The sequence below is a fragment of the Trichoderma evansii genome (genome assembly GCF_050947405.1).
Source record: "Trichoderma evansii strain SZMC 28006 chromosome Unknown GGI43scaffold_2, whole genome shotgun sequence".
NCBI classification, from domain to species: Eukaryota; Fungi; Ascomycota; class Sordariomycetes; order Hypocreales; family Hypocreaceae; genus Trichoderma; species Trichoderma evansii.
This window is the reverse complement of record NW_028145204.1, coordinates 2,831,864-2,852,679: the sequence shown is the minus strand read 5'-3', so window position 1 is coordinate 2,852,679 and position 20,816 is coordinate 2,831,864. Positions and strand designations below refer to the sequence as shown.

Here is a 20,816-nt window from a genome sequence, read left to right as displayed (position 1 = left end):
TTTCTCCTTCATTAAAATTGCTATGATTAGGGGCAATTAGACTGTTCCGATTGTTCGGCCATTTTCGAGATTTTTAACGCCCGGCCGTCGCGGGAGCTGCGCCGTAAAAGTGGAACTCACGGGCAGTTATAATCAACGAAAAAGTTACGGAACAAAATACGAAGTTTACGGTAGTAAATTTGACAGAGAATGAGATTCCCTAAAGTATTGAAAAATCCTCTGCAATTGAATTTATTTCTGTTCCGAAAAAAATCCAATACGCTGCGTTCAGTCTGTGGCAATCCCAACATTCAGATCATCAGCTATCCAGCGAGCCTTCATTCGCTGTAATAGAGAGGTAGGCCTAGCAGGCAGTACAGGGAACCATGGATGGGTCTAATCGACGGTAGCCACAGGTTATTAATTTTCCGCTACATTAGGGGCGGCGCTTGGTCCTGCGCTCCACCCGGATACACCCGATATTTGGCAGCCCTCCTGACAGATTAGTATTTTTTGACAATTCAGCTGAATGGCAAATAAAATATTGCCCGCACGTGATGGATAGATTTTGAATGTTTGTAGCAATATGCTAGCAGTTTCTACAATAAGCGAAAAAATGCATACAAGCTGTATTCCTCACTACTTAGGTAATTTATCGAGAATGCGAGCTATAGGTCAAGTAGATATGTAATTATGACTGTGAACATATCGAAAGATGTCACTATATCAACCTAAGTCTTTGCATCTTTCAATTCTACAAACTACTTTCTAGTTAAGAATCGTTACTACAGGTTATGTCCATGCAACACCCAAGTAGAGGAATGCGATAATAATCCTCATGGCAACTAACGCCACCTTGTGCAAATGAATAGAAATGGCTTTGTCTTATTCGAAATATTCTCAAGTTCATATATCAACACTAATGATCTTTGTTATTTATGTGCTATTCTCATTACATTATTATAAACACAAACGACGGTTGTTCAATGAGAAGGGTGGCCAACTCATGGCGCCAAAAGTTTCTCTCTATATCTATTAGAAGATTGATACTTTGCCGCGTCGCTCCTTGAAGTAATCGACGCAGAAATGTTACAGATATATCGATATAAGTTCAAAGGGAATGGACGATATCGGCAATAGTCAAGCATAGGTCACTTTAATACCAGCCGAAGCTTTCCTTCACTTGCCGCGTAGTCCATTCAACTAGTATCGGGTGAGTCGAATCACCATCATCTTCAACTAGAATTTCATGAGAAAGCTGCCCAATTTTTTTCTATCCGAAGCCCGCGGGATACCCAAGCCCAATCAGGAAGAAATTTCGTCGTTTGGATGTTCAATGCGGACTTACGGAGTAAGAGAGGGAATAATTGATCCAACTGTATCTTACTATACTTACTGTATGTGATACGAAATACGCGGTGTTATGCGGGGGAATATATTTCACTCCGATACCACGGCGGCACAAACGATATATAGGTACCCACTATTATAGTTCTTGCCGAAACGCCGAAACTGCTAGGAGATAAGAGGCCGAAAGAGACTTTGGCTGACTGATTAAATTCTGACTGAGTAATCCATGGTTGAATAATACTGTAACAGTCAACTCATTTGTAATGCGACATATTTCCCCGCCATCGGATCTATCCTCCAAACTCAGACTGTCAGATTTTCATTTAGAGAATTAGAGATTTAGCCAAAGAAGAGGGGTTGCAGTCAACGTTAACCACGGCAAATGCTTGTCGGTCAGTATTGTTAGTGGCGTACAATCGCGCATCACAACTAGTGTTATCTCAATTGATTGTTAATTACTAGATCTAGGCAATGATGAGTGGCCAATAGTATCGAGATTCAAATTTGTTAAAAAGCTATTAGTGGCGCTTCTTTTCGTTATTATCTTTTTTTTTTTTTTGGTGGCTGACCGCGAATATGTCAACATATTCGCTAGATCTGTTTTCTTGCTTCCTAATCTAAACCACCTCGGCAAATTGCTTAGAAATATAGCGTCATCTACACCATCCTTGGGCGGGCCGTCACGCAACCAACTACCCCCCAGCTATCAGATCCACCGCACGATTCGGTGTGATGAGTTATTACTCCGCCCGCAGAAAATGTATAAGATGAAACATGTCGCAAGTTCTTTTCGTAGACCATTGAGCATACTTACTTCTTTATCTAAACCGAGCAATTCACCGTTTCACCTAAGACCATACTCTACTCCCAGTAACTATATCATCATGGGCGCACCTCAGACGAGCAAGGCTATTATTAAGGAGGCTTCGGGTAAGGGAGTTATCAAAGAGACACAGACCCCGAAAGTTCGCGATGGCCACGTAATTGTCAAGACAAAGGCTGTTTCCATCAATCCTACTGACTGGAAGAGCCTTCACAACGATAAGGAGGAAACAATTGGCACAAAACTCGGATGCGATTTTGCGGGCGAGGTCGTCGAGGTCGGTGCTGGGGTTACCAACTTCAAGGTTGGCGATAGAATTGCTGGTCTCAGTCCCGGAGCGTAAGTCCTCATGCTCTGACCTTTGTTTATTTCAAGAGAACAGATATGCTAGTGAGAAGCTTTCATCGGGAACTAACACGAAAACTGTAGAAATATTCTTCAGAAAGAGGATGGCTCGTACGGAGAGTACTTGCTCACTCAGGCTGATATCCAATTCCACAACCCCTTAAGCGATGAAGAGGGAGCAACTCTGGGAGTCTCAGTTTTCACAGTTGTAAGTTGAATTAGGTCTATTGGACACTCACAATCTCTGATTCTCGGTTTGCTAATATTATGCCTGTCCTCTGCACACCATTTAGGGCCAAGGTCTATACCAAAGCCTGAAGCTGCAGCTGCCAACAAATCCCATAACTACAAACACCCCAATTCTCATCTACGGTGGAAGCACTGCATCTGGCCTTTGGGGTATCCAGTACGCCAAGCTCTCCGGATACAAGGTCATCACAACTTCTAGCCCACGAAACTTTGACTACCTAAAGTCTCTAGGAGCCGACGCCGTCTTCGATTACAACTCACCCACTGTTATCGGAGATATTATTGATGCTGCTGGCGGCGAGCTGACCCTTGCCTGGGACTGTATCTCTGAGGCAAACTCAGTAAAGATCAGCGCAGCCGCCATTTCGCCAAAGGGTGGAAAGTTGGGCCTGCTCCTTCCTGTCAACGTCGACGAAATTCACGCCATCAACCCCAACATTGAAGCTGCTGTAACTATGGCTTACAGCGTCTTTGGAACACCATTCCAGAGAGGTCTTAGCAGCGAAGGCCGACCTGAAGACAACGAATTCGCAAAGAAGTTTAGGGACCTGTCAGAGAAGCTGCTCCAAGAAGGCAAGGTCAAGGCTCCCAAAATTGAAGTCAACCGCGGCGGCAGCGGCCTTGAGGGCGTCTTGGTGGGCCTGGAGGAGCTGCGCCAAGGCAAAGTCAGCGCAGGGAAGCTCATTTACACTATTTAAATTATATAAATGATATATGATGCGACTCAAATTATAAAAAAAAAGTACATATATGTCTATCAATGTAACAAAAATATATAAAAAGCGCGATGCACCAATTGAAAGTGCTCTAAATGCATCAAATCCCAATTTTTAGACCAATAAATGCAGAGGGGCTATACAATCTGAGTGCTGCTCCCTGTTGATATAAACTGGAAATAATTTGACAGTTATTACATGCTTTGTGCATGTATTCTCTAATCCTCGCCATGGGTATCATATTCTCTTCCTGTAGCCATTTTTCCATCCTATTCTTCATGCTCTCACCCGCCTTTAAGCCCACTTTCCCAGCAGTGCCATGATTGCTGTACCGAGATACAGGGAAACAAGCATGAATGCCAGGCGCTTCTTGTCTTGCGTGCGATAAGGGTTGAAGAGGAAGTCGCGCGCAATCATCTCGACGAAGCCAGTGTAGATAAGGATACCAGCGGAAATAGAGTCGAGGACGCCAGATACGACGTTGGCGGTGTAGGAGCCACTGTTGTAGGTAGTTCGTAAACCGAGACCGATGGCAATGGCAATAGGAGTCGTCAATCCGTAAGCAGCGCAAAGAGCCCAAGGCATCCACTTATAGCGCCTAGGGAAGGGGATAACACTCAGACGGGCGCCAATACCCAGACCTTCGAAGGACTGGTGGAAGACGAGGACTGGATACAGAGTATTGAATTCATCGCCAGCAACACCGAGGTTAAGGCCGATGATGACACTGTGGAAGAGAACACCAAACTCGAGAATCAAGAACGCCGCAATCTGAGACTGAAAGCCGAAGGCTACTTTCGCTGAATCGCCCTCAAGACCCTTGAGTTCCTCTACGTCGAAATCATCGCTAGGCTTGTCGCTAGGGGCACGATCCATTACTTGTTCGTTGCCCTTTGGAGCGAGAGGAGGAATAGCGCCGTCCTGGTCGGCTGAATGAAGTCCCTGGTGGCTGTGACCATGATGGTTGGTAGTGATGGTGTCTTCAACTTCAACATGGGCCAGCTTGAATTTTCTGTCGACGTAGTACTCAGCCAAGAAGTCCATCAAGAAGATGAGCATAGCTGAAGTCAGGGCTATGGCAGGCGGCCAACTGTATTGAGCCCAACCGCCAGTCATGCCGACACAGCTGGCCGGTCCAATTTCCCCGTAAGCCGGATCAAGGAGGTGGACGAAGGCTGTGGCGATAATAACACCAGCGCCAAAGTAGCGGGCAAAGAGGTAGACATAGAGGGGAATACGCAGGCGTCGAACGCGGGTAGCCAAGACGGGGAAAAATGTTACTGCCGTGGAGACAATCATAATGACAAAGAGAGCCGAAATACGCACGCCGAGCCGTCCATTGTACTCGTTGCCGCCCGCGTTGAGGTAACAGATGATATCTCGGGGGTCGGCCGAGTCGAGGTCGACAGACTGAGGGTTGAAATCTGTGTCCGCCATGGTTGCTCAAAGCTCGAGTGCTCAATAGGAGACCAGCGACGGTAGAATTTGGAAAGCAAATGAGATGATAACTCGACCGATGAAAAAAAAAAGAAGGTGGGATGCGAGAGTATTTGAAGTGCAGACACGAGGTGAATTCAGCCAAGCGAGCCAGCGGATCCCTTTCTATAGTTTGAGCGAACCAATAGCTTAAAAGGGCGCCCGCACCGCATGCCAGTGACAAGGCTGGCCAACAAACGGGTCACGGCTCAAGGTCTCCAGAGTGTATCCGTTTAGTGGAGAAGACTTTTGGCTTCTTCGCAACGTTATTGGAGCGCGCGGATGGCTTGGAGCCGAGTCTGCGCTGATAATTTCAAGTAGCTTGAGAACCGTGATGGCCAGGCTTGGACACCGAAGGCAGCTTCACACGCCTCCCTGCGATAAGGCTTTGGGGGTGGCAACATCTCACGTTAAACAGAGTCAAGCAAGGGGTTCGGGGCCTGGGTTATTATAAGAAGGCTGGCCAGTCGTTGTTGGCTTGGCCCTGGAGCTGAAGCATCATGTGCGGCCAACTGAGACACTTTTTTATATTTAAGACTTTTGGGTTACACTTGCGCATTTCCAACGATTTCTACTAAGTGCGAGGTCTGTGACACGCACAAAACGAGGAGGAGGGTGATATTTTGATACTTCCCCACCACGGATTGCGTGATGAGATAAAGCGACTTGATTTATTATGGAATCATCTTTTTCCCTCTTTTTTCCCATTTTGTCGGCGACTGCGGCTGAGAACCTTGATGGTCACACAAAAAGTCCTGGCTCTATGGTGAGAACCTTGATGGCCACCCAGCCCCGCCAATCAGAAGGCGGAGAAATAAACGTCGGAACTAGAACTAGCTGCTGAATTTACTTTGGTGGGATAATTGAAATTTCAAATGCACGGTTACTAATAGCTTTTATGCGTGCTGTTGGGAGCTGAGCCTGATTTGTGGCTTGGACAATGCCGCGTTGTGCGCATAAGGGCTAATGGTTGGCCCTGACTGCGCAGTTCCCTGGTAATTTTGGCGAGTGATTATGGTGTTGGCATTGTATAGATAGTTGAAAGGGGAGAGCTGCTGTGAGTTATTTGAAAACAGAGAGAAAGCTCAAGTGTAGCTCAAGCCGACAATTTTTGAGAAAAGTCTCCGAATCGGCCCCTCTATTATTGCAACGTACTTGGCTACACAACACGCTAAGTTGGTGATACAGTCAGGATGTCGTTAGGTAACGGATATTGAAAGTAGGATCCGAAGAAGTGGAGGAAAGTAGATACAGTGGGATACAAATACGAGACAATTTTAGATTAGTGTATATAGAAGCAGAGGAGTTCCCTCTCGTGGTAAATGAGTATACCTTGCAATGATAACTGGCCTGTTTGCTGTAGAACTGCTACCATCAGCTTCCATGTCTTCTAATGCCACTTGGTAACTAATTATTTTTTTTAACATGGCTCCTAGTTATAGGATGCTAGTCCCAATATGAATTAATTTTGGCATCTTCATCCGACTTAGGGGCAGGGTCAGACCTAATCTTCCTCGCGCTCCTATCAGTATGGTTTCCGAGACTATTATCCCACAGCTCTGCCCCTTTATATCACTTGTATCACTCTGTTGCTCTTCATCTTTCAGTATCCTTTACTGCCCCCGCGGTAGCACCAAATATATATACCGTACAGTTACGCAACAAGTTTAAGCAAAATCCCGAAGCGCGCAAGACATTCGCCTATTTCAGCGTCCAGGCTCAACATATTTTTTATGCACGATTCTAACTTTCTCATCACCTATCAAACTTTTCTAAAAGGAGCTTTTTATCATTCATTCCACCATTCCGTCATATTGTGCATGTTTTCGAAAAATTCGTGTGGATCCTCGGCTTGCAGCTTTTATCTCGTGGGTCCCAGCCCCAGTTGTTGCGGCAGCCACCCGCGCGGGCCACTTTACGACGCTATTCCGGAATCCAGCCAATCTTTGCATCGCGCTAAGCGTCACGTCTTCGATTTCAATCTCCAGACTTAGATCAAAGGGCGTTATTCGGTCTCAATCGCCAGAGTTAGATCGAAGGGCGTTATCAAGAGGTTAAAGCAACGTCAATCCGCCTTTTAATGTGTAGCCGTTGATAGATTTTATATACATAGTAAGCATGAGCGAGCAAAGGCTGCACACATTAGCACTTTGCTTAATATTTTACACTGCACGCCCACAGCAAGAGTATACCATGCTCCCCATATCTTATCACCCTCATTGAAAACATGTTTCCGAAAGGTCGTCGCCACATACGTTTAAATAATATGACAACCAGAACACAGAAAATAAGTTCCATCTCTCACGATTATATATAAAGTCTACCTCTGATAGTCTCGGATAATTTTGAGTTCCGTCTCTTTTCATAGGCAATATTGCCAAAACATACCTACTCAGAAATCCCAAATGATATATATATATCAAAGCAAAATGAGAGATAAAAGCTATTTATTTTTCATGAACTCGTTACAACTACCTAGTAACCATCATCTATAAAAGAAAGACTATAGTTATTTAACCTATATGGTGGGCTGTAGAGCTCCAGGGTAGGTCTCGGGTTCCAGGGTAGCTATAAGGTAGCTGACTTCCTCCTCGCAGGCCGATTTCTTGCTCGCAGGCCGATTTCGAAAAATCTGGCTAGTTTGGTTTATTTTTCGTATGGCCGTGAGTCGATTTGACTGATTTTGCATACAAATTCATTTTGCGGAAAATAGGAATTGGACCGCGAGCCCAATTCTAGTAGCCGAGCCCGTCCGAGAGCTCGGAGGACCTGTGAGGAAGAGCAGATGCGAGGCAGCCGGCCGGAGGCGTCAAGGCCCGGGCTGGACCGGGCTGGAAGGCCAAGGGCAGGCTGCCTAGCGGGTTCGACCTTCTGTACCATATCTTGCCGGCAGTGGTTATAGCGTCCTTTTGAACAGGCTTGTAGGCTCCGGCCTCGCTAGCGATCGGTACGTAGCCCCTGTCAAACCCTCTCGAAAGTCGTGCCCCAGGGTACTGGCCGTACGGAGGCTGCCTGGAACTCGTTCCGGAAGGGCCCTATGCTTCTGACCTAGTTAGCTAGCGTAGGGGAACAGGGGAAATCTACCTGTAGCTGACGCCGCAATGGCTGATGCTTCAGGGCTCGGGGCCCCTAGGTTGGTTGAACGTTTTGGCTTGCCGGCCGCTGTAAGCTCTGCTCGCGGCGACCGGCTCAGGGACTTGAGCCCTGTGTTCCTTGGTTCGGCGGTTGGCTTAGTGCCCTAGTCGTCTTGTTTAGTGCCTTCGGGCCTTGTGTTGCGTGGTTGGCTGTCTTCTTCGGGGGCCTCAGTCCCTGTGTTCCTCCGGGGGTTAGTGTGCTGGCTGCTGCGTGCCCTGACGTGGCAGCTAGCCTTGGGGGCTTCAATGCCTTCAATTCTATAGTTGCACGGCGTTATAGGGTCTCTAGTCCCTGTAGTCGGCTGCGTTGCTGGTTGCCGGTTGCCGGGCTCTTCCAATGGCTGGGTGATTCCGGCTACGGGGGGGCCGGCGAGAGTGGGTCCGTGTGTATGTTCTTCGGGGGTTAGGCACGGGGCCGGGCGGGCTTGGGTCGGTCCTTCATACGGGAGCGCCTCCGTGATGAATTTCTTGAAAGCGGTGTATCCGTCGGAGCCTAGGTAATTGGCCCAGGGTTTATTCGCTTTCTGAGATTTCTCTGAGAGGAAATAGTAGGTCTCTTCGCAGTGGAAGATGTGGCCGTAGTTTTTGGGTTGACCGCAGCGGCATAGAGCCAGGGGAGCTTCCAGTTGCGGTAGCTGTCTGGTGTGTTGTCGTCCCACCGTGTCTTTACAGCGCTAAGCCCCCGATGCCTGTTAACTTGAAATATTATAATAAAATGACGGCTACTTGCGCTATGTACATAGTTCTATGTTATAAATTCATATCCACATTGTTTTGGGTTGTAATTGTACCTTGGCGTTTTTAGCCTCGGCTGCAATCTCATCAATCCCCTTGCCTGTAGTTTGCAAAACCTCAAGCTGCTCATTATGCTGGCAAGCTAATATAGCAAGCGTTGAAGACTTCCATAGAGGTATATTACCACTCCGGCGATTGCTAATAATGCTCAAAATGGTAAATAAAATGGCAAGCGCTTCAATCACAACTGGGACAGCATAGTACCACCAGCGGATAGAAACAAAAGGCTCACTTTGGAGCACCTCTCCAAGTGCTAATTGGCTATCGATACTATACCGCAGATAGTTTGTCATGCCTGTCGCCATTCCATCAAACCGATCACCCAGATCCACATCGCCAGTTAAAGCAGCGGAAACGCCGATGTTTGGATTTATAAAACTCCCGCTAACAAACTCGTTAATTATTGAAGGGGACGTGAAGAAATTTTCTAGGACTTCGAGATTTGGAAAGTCCACTTCAAACACAGGAACAGAGATATTATTCCATGTTATGTTATTGGCGGTGGCTACTTGATCGTATTCAGCATCGGGTTTCGACGGTACGGCCAGCCAGGGATTTCCCGGACCAAGATCAATCTCTCGCCTTGTAATTGAAAAATCACTACCATTGGCCTTTGCATCCGTGTATTGATAGGCCGTGAGATAGAGAGAGCATTCTGTAACGTTGATGTCATTATGCCTTGTATAATTTGAGTCCGTGGTCGATCTATAAATTCCAAATCGCGTAAGTTCGGAAAAGTTTAGTGTCGGATCAGTCTGAGCCGGAGCCGGAAAGTACAGCAGCGAGGTTGCGTTCATATAGTACTCTGTCGCAAATTCGTTTTGCTGGTAGCGAGTTCCGAGCATGACTCCGCCCGGGGTCGTCATATTGCATTGCTCCGTTGCCTGTGAATATGCGGGCCCATGATATAAGGTCCCATTATAGGTCCCCTGGACGCAGTGTTCTGTGTCCAATGTTTGTTGGGTGACATTCTTACACTCGGCCTTGAACCCAAGTGACATATATGATCCGGGCCAGCGACATGCTCCAGGGCATTTGAAAGGCTCTGTAGTATCAATACCAAACAGACCCTGGAAGATGGCGCTCTGCATACCAGCATCCTGAGGCCAGTTCCCTAGTCAGAGGCCTGTCAGCTATATTTACTGTATGGTACCCAAGGTAGTTGTGACTGATGCTTACCTTGGAAGTTAACGCCTGCTGTAAGAGCTGCCGTCCGACTATAGTTATATGCATATCCAAAGGTGGCATTATTAGAGGCAGGGGAGACGACATCTCGTTGCTCAACCAGGACCACCTGTTGCGCAAATGGCGAGAAAGAAAGTCGCAAAATCATAATCACTGCTCCAAAAGTGGCTAGATTCCACTTAACAGTGGTAAGCAGCAGAACAGACCCCCAAACATCGCGACTTGCTTTATCAAATGTTTCAAAGTCAGCAAGCCTACGAGGCTCAGTTTTAAAGTAAAGCCATTTGGCCTGTCCAATAAATGTGCTAACTCCTTGCATCAGCGCTATAGTGTATGCAGTTGTCAGGATTGAAATTGTTGCGTTTAAAGAAAAAAGGCCATCCCAGGCAGAGAGAGGCTTGTTATCCATAAACCAGAAAATAGCTGCAATTGCAATCACAAGGCCCAGAGCTGCAATCGAACTAAGGGTTTCTAAAAGCCACTCGCTAGGGGAGTACACTGCATTGCGCTTGTAATCAGACGTAATCGAAGTTTGCGATTCAAGGTCTGCTTTAATAACCCGAGTTTTGTGGCTATTTTTAGCCTTTGCCATACTGGCAGTTTGCTGTTATAGGCTGGCCGTTATAGATTGCTGTGACAAGTCTGTTGTGATAAGTTTGTCTTCGAGCGGCTTAATCGTGGGAGATATGATTGATATAAATGATGTGTTAAATAACACAATAAGAGATATGAGGGGTTATTGAAAAGATTGTTAGTTTTATACATATCTATATGCTATAATTAATATACAAGGCTCAATTTGCTGTTGGGTCTAATTTATAATTGCTAATTATAAAACAAAGAATATGCAGAGCCGAGTTGTCGTGCTCTGAAAGCGGTGGCAGGGATACGGCGCTTATTGGATCCGAGTGCTCTATCGCTAATGATATTCTGCTAGACCCTTAAGGAGCTGCATAGCGCGCAGACATAACCTTTAGTTGAAGAGTAGCTAGTACATAGAGCAATAACGGCTGATATATAGAAATTCACTTACAACAGCTTACTGAAGTTTGTTATATATTTTATAATTTTCTATATTTCTGCTAAAAAACAACTTTTTTTCCTGGCCCAAATACTAGTATACTAACACAGCGGCTACTTAGCTCTATAGATGAAGTTCTTCCTGAAACGTGTTTTGTGACAGGGGTAAAGTGGAGGGCGTAATTGGCAGTTAACCGCCCATTTGCGCGGCTGCGTGTAGCAAGGTAAGAGTATCAGAACCAATGGATGGATTACATTAGGCATAACCACTTGCAGATTATCCAACACTGCGACTTCACCGGCGGGCACATGCGAAGCGGGACTTGTCTTGAGAGCTACGACTCTGAAACGGCTCAATTCAATGCCATTAAAGATCTGCCTTTGAAATGCCAGGACCGTCACATTGATAAGCCACACTTTAGCGACAAAGCCTTCAGCACGTAGTATTATGAACGTGATAAGTTCGTGCGCAAACTTATGAGTATAACGTACTACCTGTTGATCGTAAACAAGGTTTCATGATGCTGCTTATCTCAGCCCATTAACATACAGGGAATTTTTTAAATTTCTCCCGCAACGCAGTGCATCCATGACTCGAGAATTAATTGAATACGCGCGCTGGGCGATTGCAGATACCTATTACACACAACCACCGACTACGGAGCGTTGCGATTAGATCTAGCGTTTTGGTCTCCACCCTCGACGAGGAGTTCGTGGAGTCAATCAACCAGTTCATCTCCAAAATGCGCGGGAGGACTCTCGAATGTAAGATTTCGATAAATCCCGACTCGGACTTGCGCAAACGAACCAGGTTCTGAAGCTATCAGCCCACTAATCAGGTCGGTTCCCTTCGGGTTACCGAAGCACAACATCAGTGATATGCAATGCGCAGCAGGTAGCGAGAGGGCGTCGCCGCCTCACGAGATCAACGCCTCCTGTAAATCAACTATTGGCCGTACGGCATCTCGCCGACGACGTTTCTCTTGGTAACAATATCCACAAAGCCGATGCATCGCACCCCAGGAAGAGCGCAATGTGGAGAGAAGTATCCTTAATCCCAACTCTATCATCGTTGCAGACCTGGGGAAGCGGCACGACTGCCCATGGGGAGATGCGCTGCTCGTACGTAATACGTAATAGCTGCACCAGATTTGGAGGTTGGGCTGCACATCGCCGTATCGTGCTCCTTGCTCGTCTCCAGACACGGGAGCTGAGTGGACCTGGGTGTGTGGAGTTGCGTTCTGATTCATACGCAAAAGCCTGGCTGATGAGGATTCACTGGGCGGTCTTTGTCAACCACCAGACTAATATTAACTCGACTAGCCTTTGATTATCCTCCCGACGTCGTGCTTTTCCCCGTGATACGACACGAGCATGATAGCGCAAAACAAGGCAACCGGGGTGGAACAGACCAAAAGCCTCTTGCCATGCTTATCACCTGTTGTTAATGCTACAGTCCATGGGTTGCGTCGGCGCAGAGGCAGAGTCTGGAGAAACTCCCGCAGCTTCAGCGTCACATCGCCCGTAGTCGGAGCCGATATACGTACTAGTTGGCATAGGGAAAGTCATCAGCTAGTCTTCGCGTGGCCAGCTTAGGCTCCGTATTAGGTTCTATTAGAGACGAAAAGTAAGTTATCGCCATCGCCAGCGCCTTCAAACCACACGAGACGCCGAGATCCCTCCCGCGCCGCAACACGACTTCTCACGCCGAGCCGGTTTAGTGGTGGCCAAAAGGAAAAGAGATGGCACCAAAAAGGGAACCAGGGCACACGAAGAAGGGAAAAAAAATTTCCCATTTTGCCTCCACGACCCAGTTTTGCAGCCCAATGATTGGCCTGGCTCGCAATTCCGCGGCAATGCCGATGGCGCTCCTCTAGCACTATGAAAACGCGCGCAGGATTTTTGCAGCCACCAAAAAGAAGAGCCGTGAGCAGCCAAGCGCTAGAGAAAGCCGCTAGAAGATGCAGAGAAGCTGTGCCTGGTCATATTTTTCCGCTGCTACGCCCTTAAAATTACATGTTCAGGTCATTTGGCTGGTGAATTATCGTCTACGCCTCACGTCCGCATCTGGAAAGTGGCTTCAGGCTGGGACAACTGGTATGAACAAACGAAACAACGCCTTCACAATGACGCAGATCAGAAGAAAAAATAGTAGGCAAAAAATAGACCCGTAGAGTCGGATCAGACCTCCTCGACTCGCTATCACGGCTCTGCTGTGCCGAGACTGGTTTAGCTCCATCAAACTCTTCATCAGTTGATGGGGCTTATATGGGGCGAAAGTGAGGGTCTCGCCAGAGCAGCCAAGCTGATAAGCTGGACGCCAGGTAGTGTAGCAGTAGTAACGTTGATGTGGTCGAAGCATGAAAGGGCCGAGCCAGCGAGCAAAAAGTACGGCGTCCTGATACATAAAGTTCTGCCTGCCTGCCGACGCGTTTCTGGTTTCTCTTGGCTTTCTTCTCCAGCTTTTCTTCCCGCGCATGGTGTTTTGATATCGATTTGGGTGGCCTCGTCTCTCACCCTCTTCTCGTTCCCCATCATAATACCTTAATTCTATCTGTTGCTCTCGTGCTCGCCGCCGACCCTCCGGACCGACCTCGCCTACCCCCCTTTGACCCGTTGACTCATCCTTTCCGAGTCTGAATTTTTACTTCTTCTACTGCTCTCTAGTTTTTCGAGAGTAAAGACAAAATGGGCGCTGTCGAAGCGAACGAAGCGGCTCTCCCTATCGGAGGACCGCTTGTGTCTGACGAGAAATATGTGCAAGGCATCAGCGACAAGCCCTTGGGCGATGGCCCGAACCACGACATCGCAGCGGGCCAGGCTGGTGAGGAGGGCCTGAAGCGTGAGCTGAACGCTCGCCATTTGCAATTCATTGCCATTGGTGCTGCGCTCGGTACCGGTCTGTTCCTCGGTATTGGCGGTGCTCTGTCCAAGGCCGGACCTGGTTCTCTCTTCATTTCCTTCTTGTTCCTCGGCACTGTCGTCTTCTCCATCATGGTGGCGCTGGGAGAGATGGCGTCATACATTCCCGTCACGGGAGCCTTTACTGTTTATGCTTCTCGGTTCATGGATCCCACGCTTGGTTTTGCCATGGGCTGGATCTATTGGTTCAGTTGGGTCATCACCATCGGTCTGGAACTGACCGCCAGTGGTCTCATTATCCAGTACTGGACCGAGTCTGTCAGCATTGGTGTCTGGATTGCCATCTTCTGGGTGGTTTTCACCGCTGCGCAATTCCTGCCCACATTCATTTTTGGTGAAATGGAGGCATACCTCTCCAGTATCAAGGTCATTACCATCATCGGCTTCGTCATCTTCGGCATCTGTGTCAACGCTGGTGTTGGTGACCAAGGCTACATTGGCTTCAAGTACTGGAGAGATCCTGGAGCCTTTGCCGAGTACATGGTCGAGGGCGGCATCGGCAAGTTTGTCGGTTTCTGGACTGTGCTCATCACTGCTGGATTCAGTTTCCAGGGAACAGAGCTGGTCGTTATTGGCGCAGGTGAAACAGCCAACCCTCGCAAGACCATCCCATCTGCCATCAAATGGACATTCTGGTCCGTCTTCATCCTCTTCAACTGCACTGTCTTCTTCGTTGGCATCAACGTCCCCTACGACAACCCTGACCTCCAGAACGGATCGACCAACGCCTCAGCCTCGCCCCTCGTCATCGTCGCCAAGCTTGCCGGCATCCAGGCTCTTCCCTCCATTATCAACGCCGTCCTCTTGACTGCTGTCTTGTCCGCTGCCAACTCAGATATCTTTTCTAGTGCCCGTATCTTGGTTGCCATGGCCGGAGAGGGCCACGCCCCTGCATTCTTCAAGAAAGCCAACAGATATGGAACTCCTTACTATGCAGTCGCCGCCTGCTCGGCTTTCGGTCTGCTGGCCTTCCTCAACCTGTCCAACAACGGAACGGTTGTGTTCAACTGGCTGCTGAACATCACGGCCGTTGCTGGCTTCATCAGCTGGTGCCTCATCAACCTGTGCCACATTCGATTTATGAATGTCCTCAAATTCCAAGGGATCCCCCGTGACGAGCTCCCATACAAGGCCCCATTCCAGCCTTACCTGTCGTGGTTCGGCTTCTTCTTCAATCTCCTGATCCTGATTACAAACGGCTTCACCGTCTTCATCGAGTGGAACACGAGCGACTTTTTCGCTTGCTATGTCAGCGTTATGTTGTTCATCGTCCTCTATGTCGGCCACAAGATTGTCTACAGGACCAAGTGGATCCCTCTCGGAGACGTAGACATCTCCAAGGGCCGATCAGATGCGTGAGTGAAGAATAGCGAGGGATGATTGATTCGGAGTGAATTTTTGTATGCGGTAATAGCGGTTAATAATTGTATTTTTATGCCTCATGAGTGTCATGATCTACTGGTAGTAATTGATACCCCATTTTAAGAAGAACTTTTCTGTCTGATTATTGTCTCGTGTCGAATCGTGTCTCGTTCGCATGTTCTCTTTGTGCCCCCTATGTCTGGGGATATCTTGTTGCCAAGCAATGGTGGGGTTTTATAAGAAACGAGTCTCCAGAGAAGAGGAGAATTTTGGGGTTAAATATCTCACGTCTCAATTGGCCAATGCAAATTTCACGGTGAGATGTATCTGTATGTACTTGATATTTCCCCACAAGAGCTCAATCACATGTCAGAGACTAGCAACTCTGTGTAATACCAAATCGCGCGTTCATATCAATTTTGTTGGGCAGTTATTCAATCTGTTGAAATTCTACGGTATTACTAGCACTGTTACTCAATGCGCTAAACTCAGGAGGGCAGAGATGTTCGCGTCATCGCTTGTTCCAGCAATATTTGCTCTTCGCAATTCCTACTGTCAAAAATAAAGTTAAGTGTTAAAAAGGCAAATAAGCTTTAGAAAATACAGTGGTGACAGGGCTTAGAATATCAATCAATGAAACAATTGAATGCGGAACGAGCTGCAGCGTCAAGAGTTTTCCCCACCCCCAAAATGCCAAATAAACCGAAGGAAATAATAGGGATACAGCGAGCTGCAAAAGGCACGCGACCTTAAGCCATCTGTGGAGTTCGCCAGCACAGAGTGCTCTGGGCTAAGCTTGATATGGAACCGAATCTCGAAAGTAACGTTGGCCTTTTCACGTGTAAAGAAAGACCAATCATAGCGCCAACAGCTGGAGATCCTCAGAACGATAAGCCCCGAAGAGACCCACGACCGCGGATTTAGTTCACTCGGACTCAGGTACTTTTCAGTTAATAGAGGTATTGGCTAGTATGCAAGGGACCATCAGGTAAGCACAGATTTGCCGGCTATAACCTCAACTAAATTTTGTAAACGTCTCCTTCTTTCTCGCCTTTTTAACTTAGTTTCTTCATCTCTCTCGCCTGTGTCTTTGCCCTTTGTCCATATTTTTCTTCAGCTATAACCTTCTTCCACAGCTTATTATACTCATAATACATAATCTTCCAACGGCAAGAACAGGTGGCTAGACCAAACTCGCCACGCTAGGTATCAAGTGGGCCAAAGCCCAAATCCTACCACACCAGCAATTGAGCCCAATTCGACCTGCAGGGCAACGGTCAAAGCTCAATTGGCACTCAGGAGAATTTTACAACAGGGTGGTAGATATACAGACGTATGCAGACGGGCTCATCATCTCTCCGTCATTGCTGCTTGTCATTCAGACGCCGATAGCCATTGCGCTGTGAGGGGTCTTGTCTTGAGTTAGAGCGTTTCTACCAGCTTTGCTCCATCTCTACTGCGACTGACTCGCCAAACTTCAAGATGAGCATCATTGACATAACCAAAGATTTGGCGGCCTTGTTCGAGCAACAAGCACAAGCTACCCCAGACGCCATCGCTTTGGAGGATGAAAAACGGACTCTCACCTATGCAGAACTTGACAGCCTAACCTGGTCTTTGGCTGATCGTCTCCGACAGTATGGTGTCGGTCGTGATGATCTGGTTGGAGTGCTGATGGGACGGAGCGCAGACAATGTCATTGCATCTCTTGCTGCTCTGCGAGCGGGAGGTGCCTTTCTCGTCCTGGAGCTGGCTTATCCCACAGGCCTCCTTCAAGATGTCATTGACGATGCGAAGCCAACAGTCATCATCACGCAAAAGGCCCATGCGGCCAATATCAAGGCCGATGTCCCTACTATTATCATCGACCAGCCTGAGCCATCCACTAACGGACATGCTGCCCCGATTGTTGTTGAGACGAGAGAGCCTCTCCCTTCTAGTGACGACTTGGATCGCCTGGCATTTGTGTCCTACTCATCAGGCACTACTGGCAAGCCAAAGGGAATTGCAAATCCTCACAGAGCACCTGTTCTCAGTTACGACTTGAGGTTTCGTACAAGTGACCTTGGGCCCGGTGATCGCGTCGCCTGCAACGTCTTTTTTGTGTGGGAAATGCTACGCCCTCTAATTAGAGGAGCTACGACAGTTGCTGTTCCCGACAACGCAAGCTATGATCCTATTGGACTTGTTGATTTCCTCGCTTCCAGACGTATTACTGATACTCTGATGACCCCCACTCTGCTTACCACCGTTCTCTCACGGCATCCAAACCTTGGTGAGAAACTTCCGGAGCTGAGGTCATTGTGGCTGAATGGCGAGGTCGTCACAACAGATCTTGTACGACGGGCTTGTAATGCCCTCCCCAACACTCGACTCCTCAACGTTTACAGCGCCAGTGAAACCCACGAAATCGCTGTAGGTGACATCAAAACTTTCGTGGACTATGAATCCCGCGTCTGCCCTGTGGGACCACCTGTGGATCCTGAGCATATTTATATCTTGGATGAGGCAGGAAACAGGTTGGATGCTGGTGTAAGCGGCGAGCTTTTCGTCGGTGGTGACCTACTAGCGAGAGAGTACCTTAATCTCCCGGAAACGACGGCCATGGCTTTCCAAGTTGATCCTTTTGAGAAGAAAGAGGGCGCTCGAATGTATCGAACTGGAGATATGGCAAGGATGCTTTCAACAGGTTTACTCGAAATTACAGGCCGAGTGGGTGGCATGATCAAGACTCGTGGATACACTGTTCAACCAGGTGCAGTTGAGACAACTATTGTGAAGCACTTGGCAGTGCGGGATTGTGCCGTGGTGGCTCATGGAGAGGGCTTACAGAAACAATTGGTGGCTTACATCGTCCCCGACATCGACAATCTCCAAGGTCGAACCATTGTGGTTATCGATGAGGCTGGCCACAGCCCAGTTGCTCGTCGAGCTCTGTCTGCTCATCTGGCGCATTACATGATTCCACCCCTTTGGGTTGAGCTCAAGGAGCTGCCTACACACGAGGTTTCTGGCAAGACCAACCTCAAAGCTCTCCCGCCTCCTCCAAGACCAAAGACACCGGTGCAAATAGCGAAGCCTGAGAAAAACGTGACTATCAAGATGGACACAATTATTAAAATGTGGGCTGCCGCTCTGAATGTCCCAATCTCAATCATCACGCCAAAGCATGACTTCTTTGATTTGGGAGGACACTCCCTGATTCTGGCTGATCTCGCCAGTCGATTGACCAAGGCGTTCGGTTTCCCTGTGCCGTTGGCTCCATTGGCTGGTGTCCCCACGCTAGATGGACACCTGGAAGCTGTCAAGGCTGCTCGTGATGGCCACACCGAGGAGGTGCAGGCAGAACTCCCAGCCGTCCTGCAAGCTGATGCTGTACTGCCCGAGGACATTAGCGCTACAGGCGTGCAAATGAAACGCCTCAGCGACGCGGAAACGGTCTTGCTTACCGGAGCCACTGGTTACTTGGGAGCCTTCCTCTTGAAATACCTCCTCGAGAATACCTCGGCACACATTCTGTGCCTGGTTCGATTTCCTGACCCTTCACAAGACTGCCGTCCTGCCGGAATGGCCCGAATTCGCAAGAACCTGATTGACTTGGGTATTTGGAGCGACTCGATGCTGGAGCGTATGGAGATTGTACCAGGCAACCTGGCCAGGAGCCGGTTGGGTCTCTCTCCAGAGGCTTTCGAAGAGCTCGCATCCCGTGTCCAAGTTATTATCCACTCTGCCGCCACTGTGAACCTTGTCTATCCCTATGCTGCCCTTAGAAATGCAAACGTAAACGGCACAAAGGAGATTATTCGTCTTGCCTCGCGTGGCGGAGCTACGCTACATCATGTCTCTACTAACGGTGTTCTGCCGCCATCTCTTGAAGGGTGGTCTGAGGATTCCATGATTGACTTTGAAGACGTGCCCACCAAGTTACAAGATGGTTATGGACAGACAAAATGGGTTGCGGAGAAGCTGGTGGTTGAGGCAAGCAAGAGAGGCATCCCTGTGAAGATCTACCGACCAGGCACCATCAGTGGTCACAGCGTCACTGGTGCTGCTAATACTTACGATCTTCTCAATGCCCTAGTTGTCGAATCACTTCATCTCGGCCAAGCACCCGACGTAGCCGATTGGGTCATGGAAATGACCCCCGTTGATTTCGTCAGCAGAGCCATCATCACATTGGCTGATCACACTCAAGGCCAGCAGTTGGTATACCACCTTGGAGACCCTAGCCCAATCAAAGCAGCATCATTATTTGATTCTCTGGCCGAACTAGGATACGAAACTGGACGCTTGCAGTGGGACGAATGGGTAGACCTGTGGAAGGAGAAGCGAGAGTCTCGCGGAGGGGACGAGCCTTTTACTGTCGATATCTTACGCGGAGGTATGCCTACCGTCGACTCGCTAAAGGGTTCTATTGTTCTCAAAGATGGTGCTACTCAGCCAACACTGGATCTGTATGGCTTGAAGCGCGTAAACATTGACAATGCCCTGCTTGAAACATACATGCGACACTTTTACGCTCGAGGATGGCTTCCCAAGCCACCTCGTCGACTTACAGCCAACGGAACAGCTGCAGCTATTAGCGCAAAGAAGGGACGCCTAGCCGGCAAGGTAGCTATCATCACCGGTGCTTCTTCTGGAATCGGCGCCGCAGTCGCTGCTGGCCTCGCCAAGGAGGGAGCATCTGTGGCTCTTGCGGCACGACGTACCGATGCTCTCGAGGGCATCAAGGCCAAGATTAACAGCAGCATCAGCGGAAGTAAAGTCTTCATTCACAAGACAGATGTTTCAAAGAAAGATCAGGTAGATGCTCTTGTAAAAGAGACTACGGAGAAACTTGGGCCCGTCGACATCATCGTCTGCTGTGCAGGCGTCATGTATTACACCATGATGTCCAACGTCCACATGGATGAGTGGGAGCGCACCGTCGACGTCAACTGCAAGGGCATCATGTACAGCATCGCAGCCACCGTCCCTGGCATGCTTGAACGCAAGAGCGGCCACGTCGTTGCCATCTCCTCAGACGCCGGCCGCAAAGTGTTTCCCGGACTAGGCATTTACTCGGGCAGCAAATTCTTTGTCGAGGCGACACTGCAAGCCCTGCGAGTAGAGAACGCCGGCTCGGGCCTTCGCGTGACCTCTATTCAGCCGGGCAACACTGCGACGGATCTTCTTGGCATGTCGACTGACGCTGAGGCCATGGAGAAGTATGGAGGGCCGTCTGGAGCGAAGATTTTGGACCCTGAGGATGTGGCGCGGTCGATTGTGTATGCGGTGTGCCAGCCGGAGCATGTTGCGGTGAATGAGATTTTGATTGAGCCTCGGGATGAGCCCATTTAAATATGAGCTGGAGATAACAAAAATAGCATCATATACGCATCTTATTACTCACTTTATATCTTTTAAATAGTCTCTTCTATAGTACCGTTTAATCAAACTGTTTAAGAATTATATACTCCA

At 48.4% G+C, this 20,816-nt stretch overlaps 5 protein-coding genes across 5 annotated transcripts; 3 read left to right on the top strand and 2 right to left on the bottom strand.

Annotated features, from left to right (window-relative positions):
- Window positions 1-2,213: 2,213 nt before the first annotated feature.
- GGI43DRAFT_379961 (zinc-binding alcohol dehydrogenase family protein) lies at window positions 2,214-3,444 on the top strand (the record flags this gene model as incomplete). Its single annotated transcript, XM_083202917.1, has 3 exons — window positions 2,214-2,491; window positions 2,582-2,705; window positions 2,791-3,444. 3 exons carry the CDS (start codon window positions 2,214-2,216, stop codon window positions 3,442-3,444), a joined length of 1,056 nt encoding a protein of 351 aa, XP_083065449.1.
- Window positions 3,445-3,600: 156 nt separating this feature from the next.
- Window positions 3,601-5,184, bottom strand: GGI43DRAFT_169417 (high-affinity Zn(2+) transporter ZRT1). The gene has a single exon (XM_083199691.1). The coding sequence runs from the start codon at window positions 4,897-4,899 to the stop codon at window positions 3,757-3,759; it is 1,143 nt and encodes a 380-aa protein (XP_083065448.1). The 5' UTR covers window positions 4,900-5,184; the 3' UTR covers window positions 3,601-3,756.
- Window positions 5,185-8,324: 3,140 nt separating this feature from the next.
- GGI43DRAFT_169424 (DUF3176 domain-containing protein) lies at window positions 8,325-10,814 on the bottom strand. The gene is made up of 2 exons (XM_083199692.1): window positions 10,047-10,814; window positions 8,325-9,981 (listed from the first exon to the last, which is right to left on the bottom strand). The coding sequence occupies exons 1-2, from the start codon at window positions 10,642-10,644 to the stop codon at window positions 8,831-8,833; spliced, it is 1,749 nt and encodes a 582-aa protein (XP_083065447.1). The 5' UTR covers window positions 10,645-10,814; the 3' UTR covers window positions 8,325-8,830.
- A 2,842-nt stretch (window positions 10,815-13,656) lies between these two features.
- Window positions 13,657-15,401, top strand: GGI43DRAFT_169377 (amino acid permease/ SLC12A domain-containing protein). The gene has a single exon (XM_083199690.1). The coding sequence runs from the start codon at window positions 13,761-13,763 to the stop codon at window positions 15,351-15,353; it is 1,593 nt and encodes a 530-aa protein (XP_083065446.1). The 5' UTR covers window positions 13,657-13,760; the 3' UTR covers window positions 15,354-15,401.
- A 985-nt stretch (window positions 15,402-16,386) lies between these two features.
- GGI43DRAFT_169361 (non-ribosomal peptide synthetase) lies at window positions 16,387-20,816 on the top strand. Its single transcript, XM_083199689.1, has one exon. The coding sequence runs from the start codon at window positions 16,839-16,841 to the stop codon at window positions 20,694-20,696; it is 3,858 nt and encodes a 1,285-aa protein (XP_083065445.1). The 5' UTR covers window positions 16,387-16,838; the 3' UTR covers window positions 20,697-20,816.

What these genes read in the sequence shown, in the direction of transcription:
- GGI43DRAFT_169361 (XM_083199689.1), top strand. Translation starts at nt 16,839, where the DNA reads ATGAGCATCATTGACATAACCAAAGATTTGGCGGCCTTGTTCGAGCAA.
- GGI43DRAFT_169377 (XM_083199690.1), top strand. Translation starts at nt 13,761, where the DNA reads ATGGGCGCTGTCGAAGCGAACGAAGCGGCTCTCCCTATCGGAGGACCG.
- GGI43DRAFT_169424 (XM_083199692.1), bottom strand. Translation starts at nt 10,644, where the DNA reads ATGGCAAAGGCTAAAAATAGCCACAAAACTCGGGTTATTAAAGCAGAC. An exon ending in AGCAGGCGTTAACTTCCAAG is followed by an intron (nt 9,982 to 10,046) that starts GTAAGCATCAGT and finishes GCCTCTGACTAG; the next exon opens with GGAACTGGCCTCAGGATGCT.
- GGI43DRAFT_169417 (XM_083199691.1), bottom strand. Translation starts at nt 4,899, where the DNA reads ATGGCGGACACAGATTTCAACCCTCAGTCTGTCGACCTCGACTCGGCC.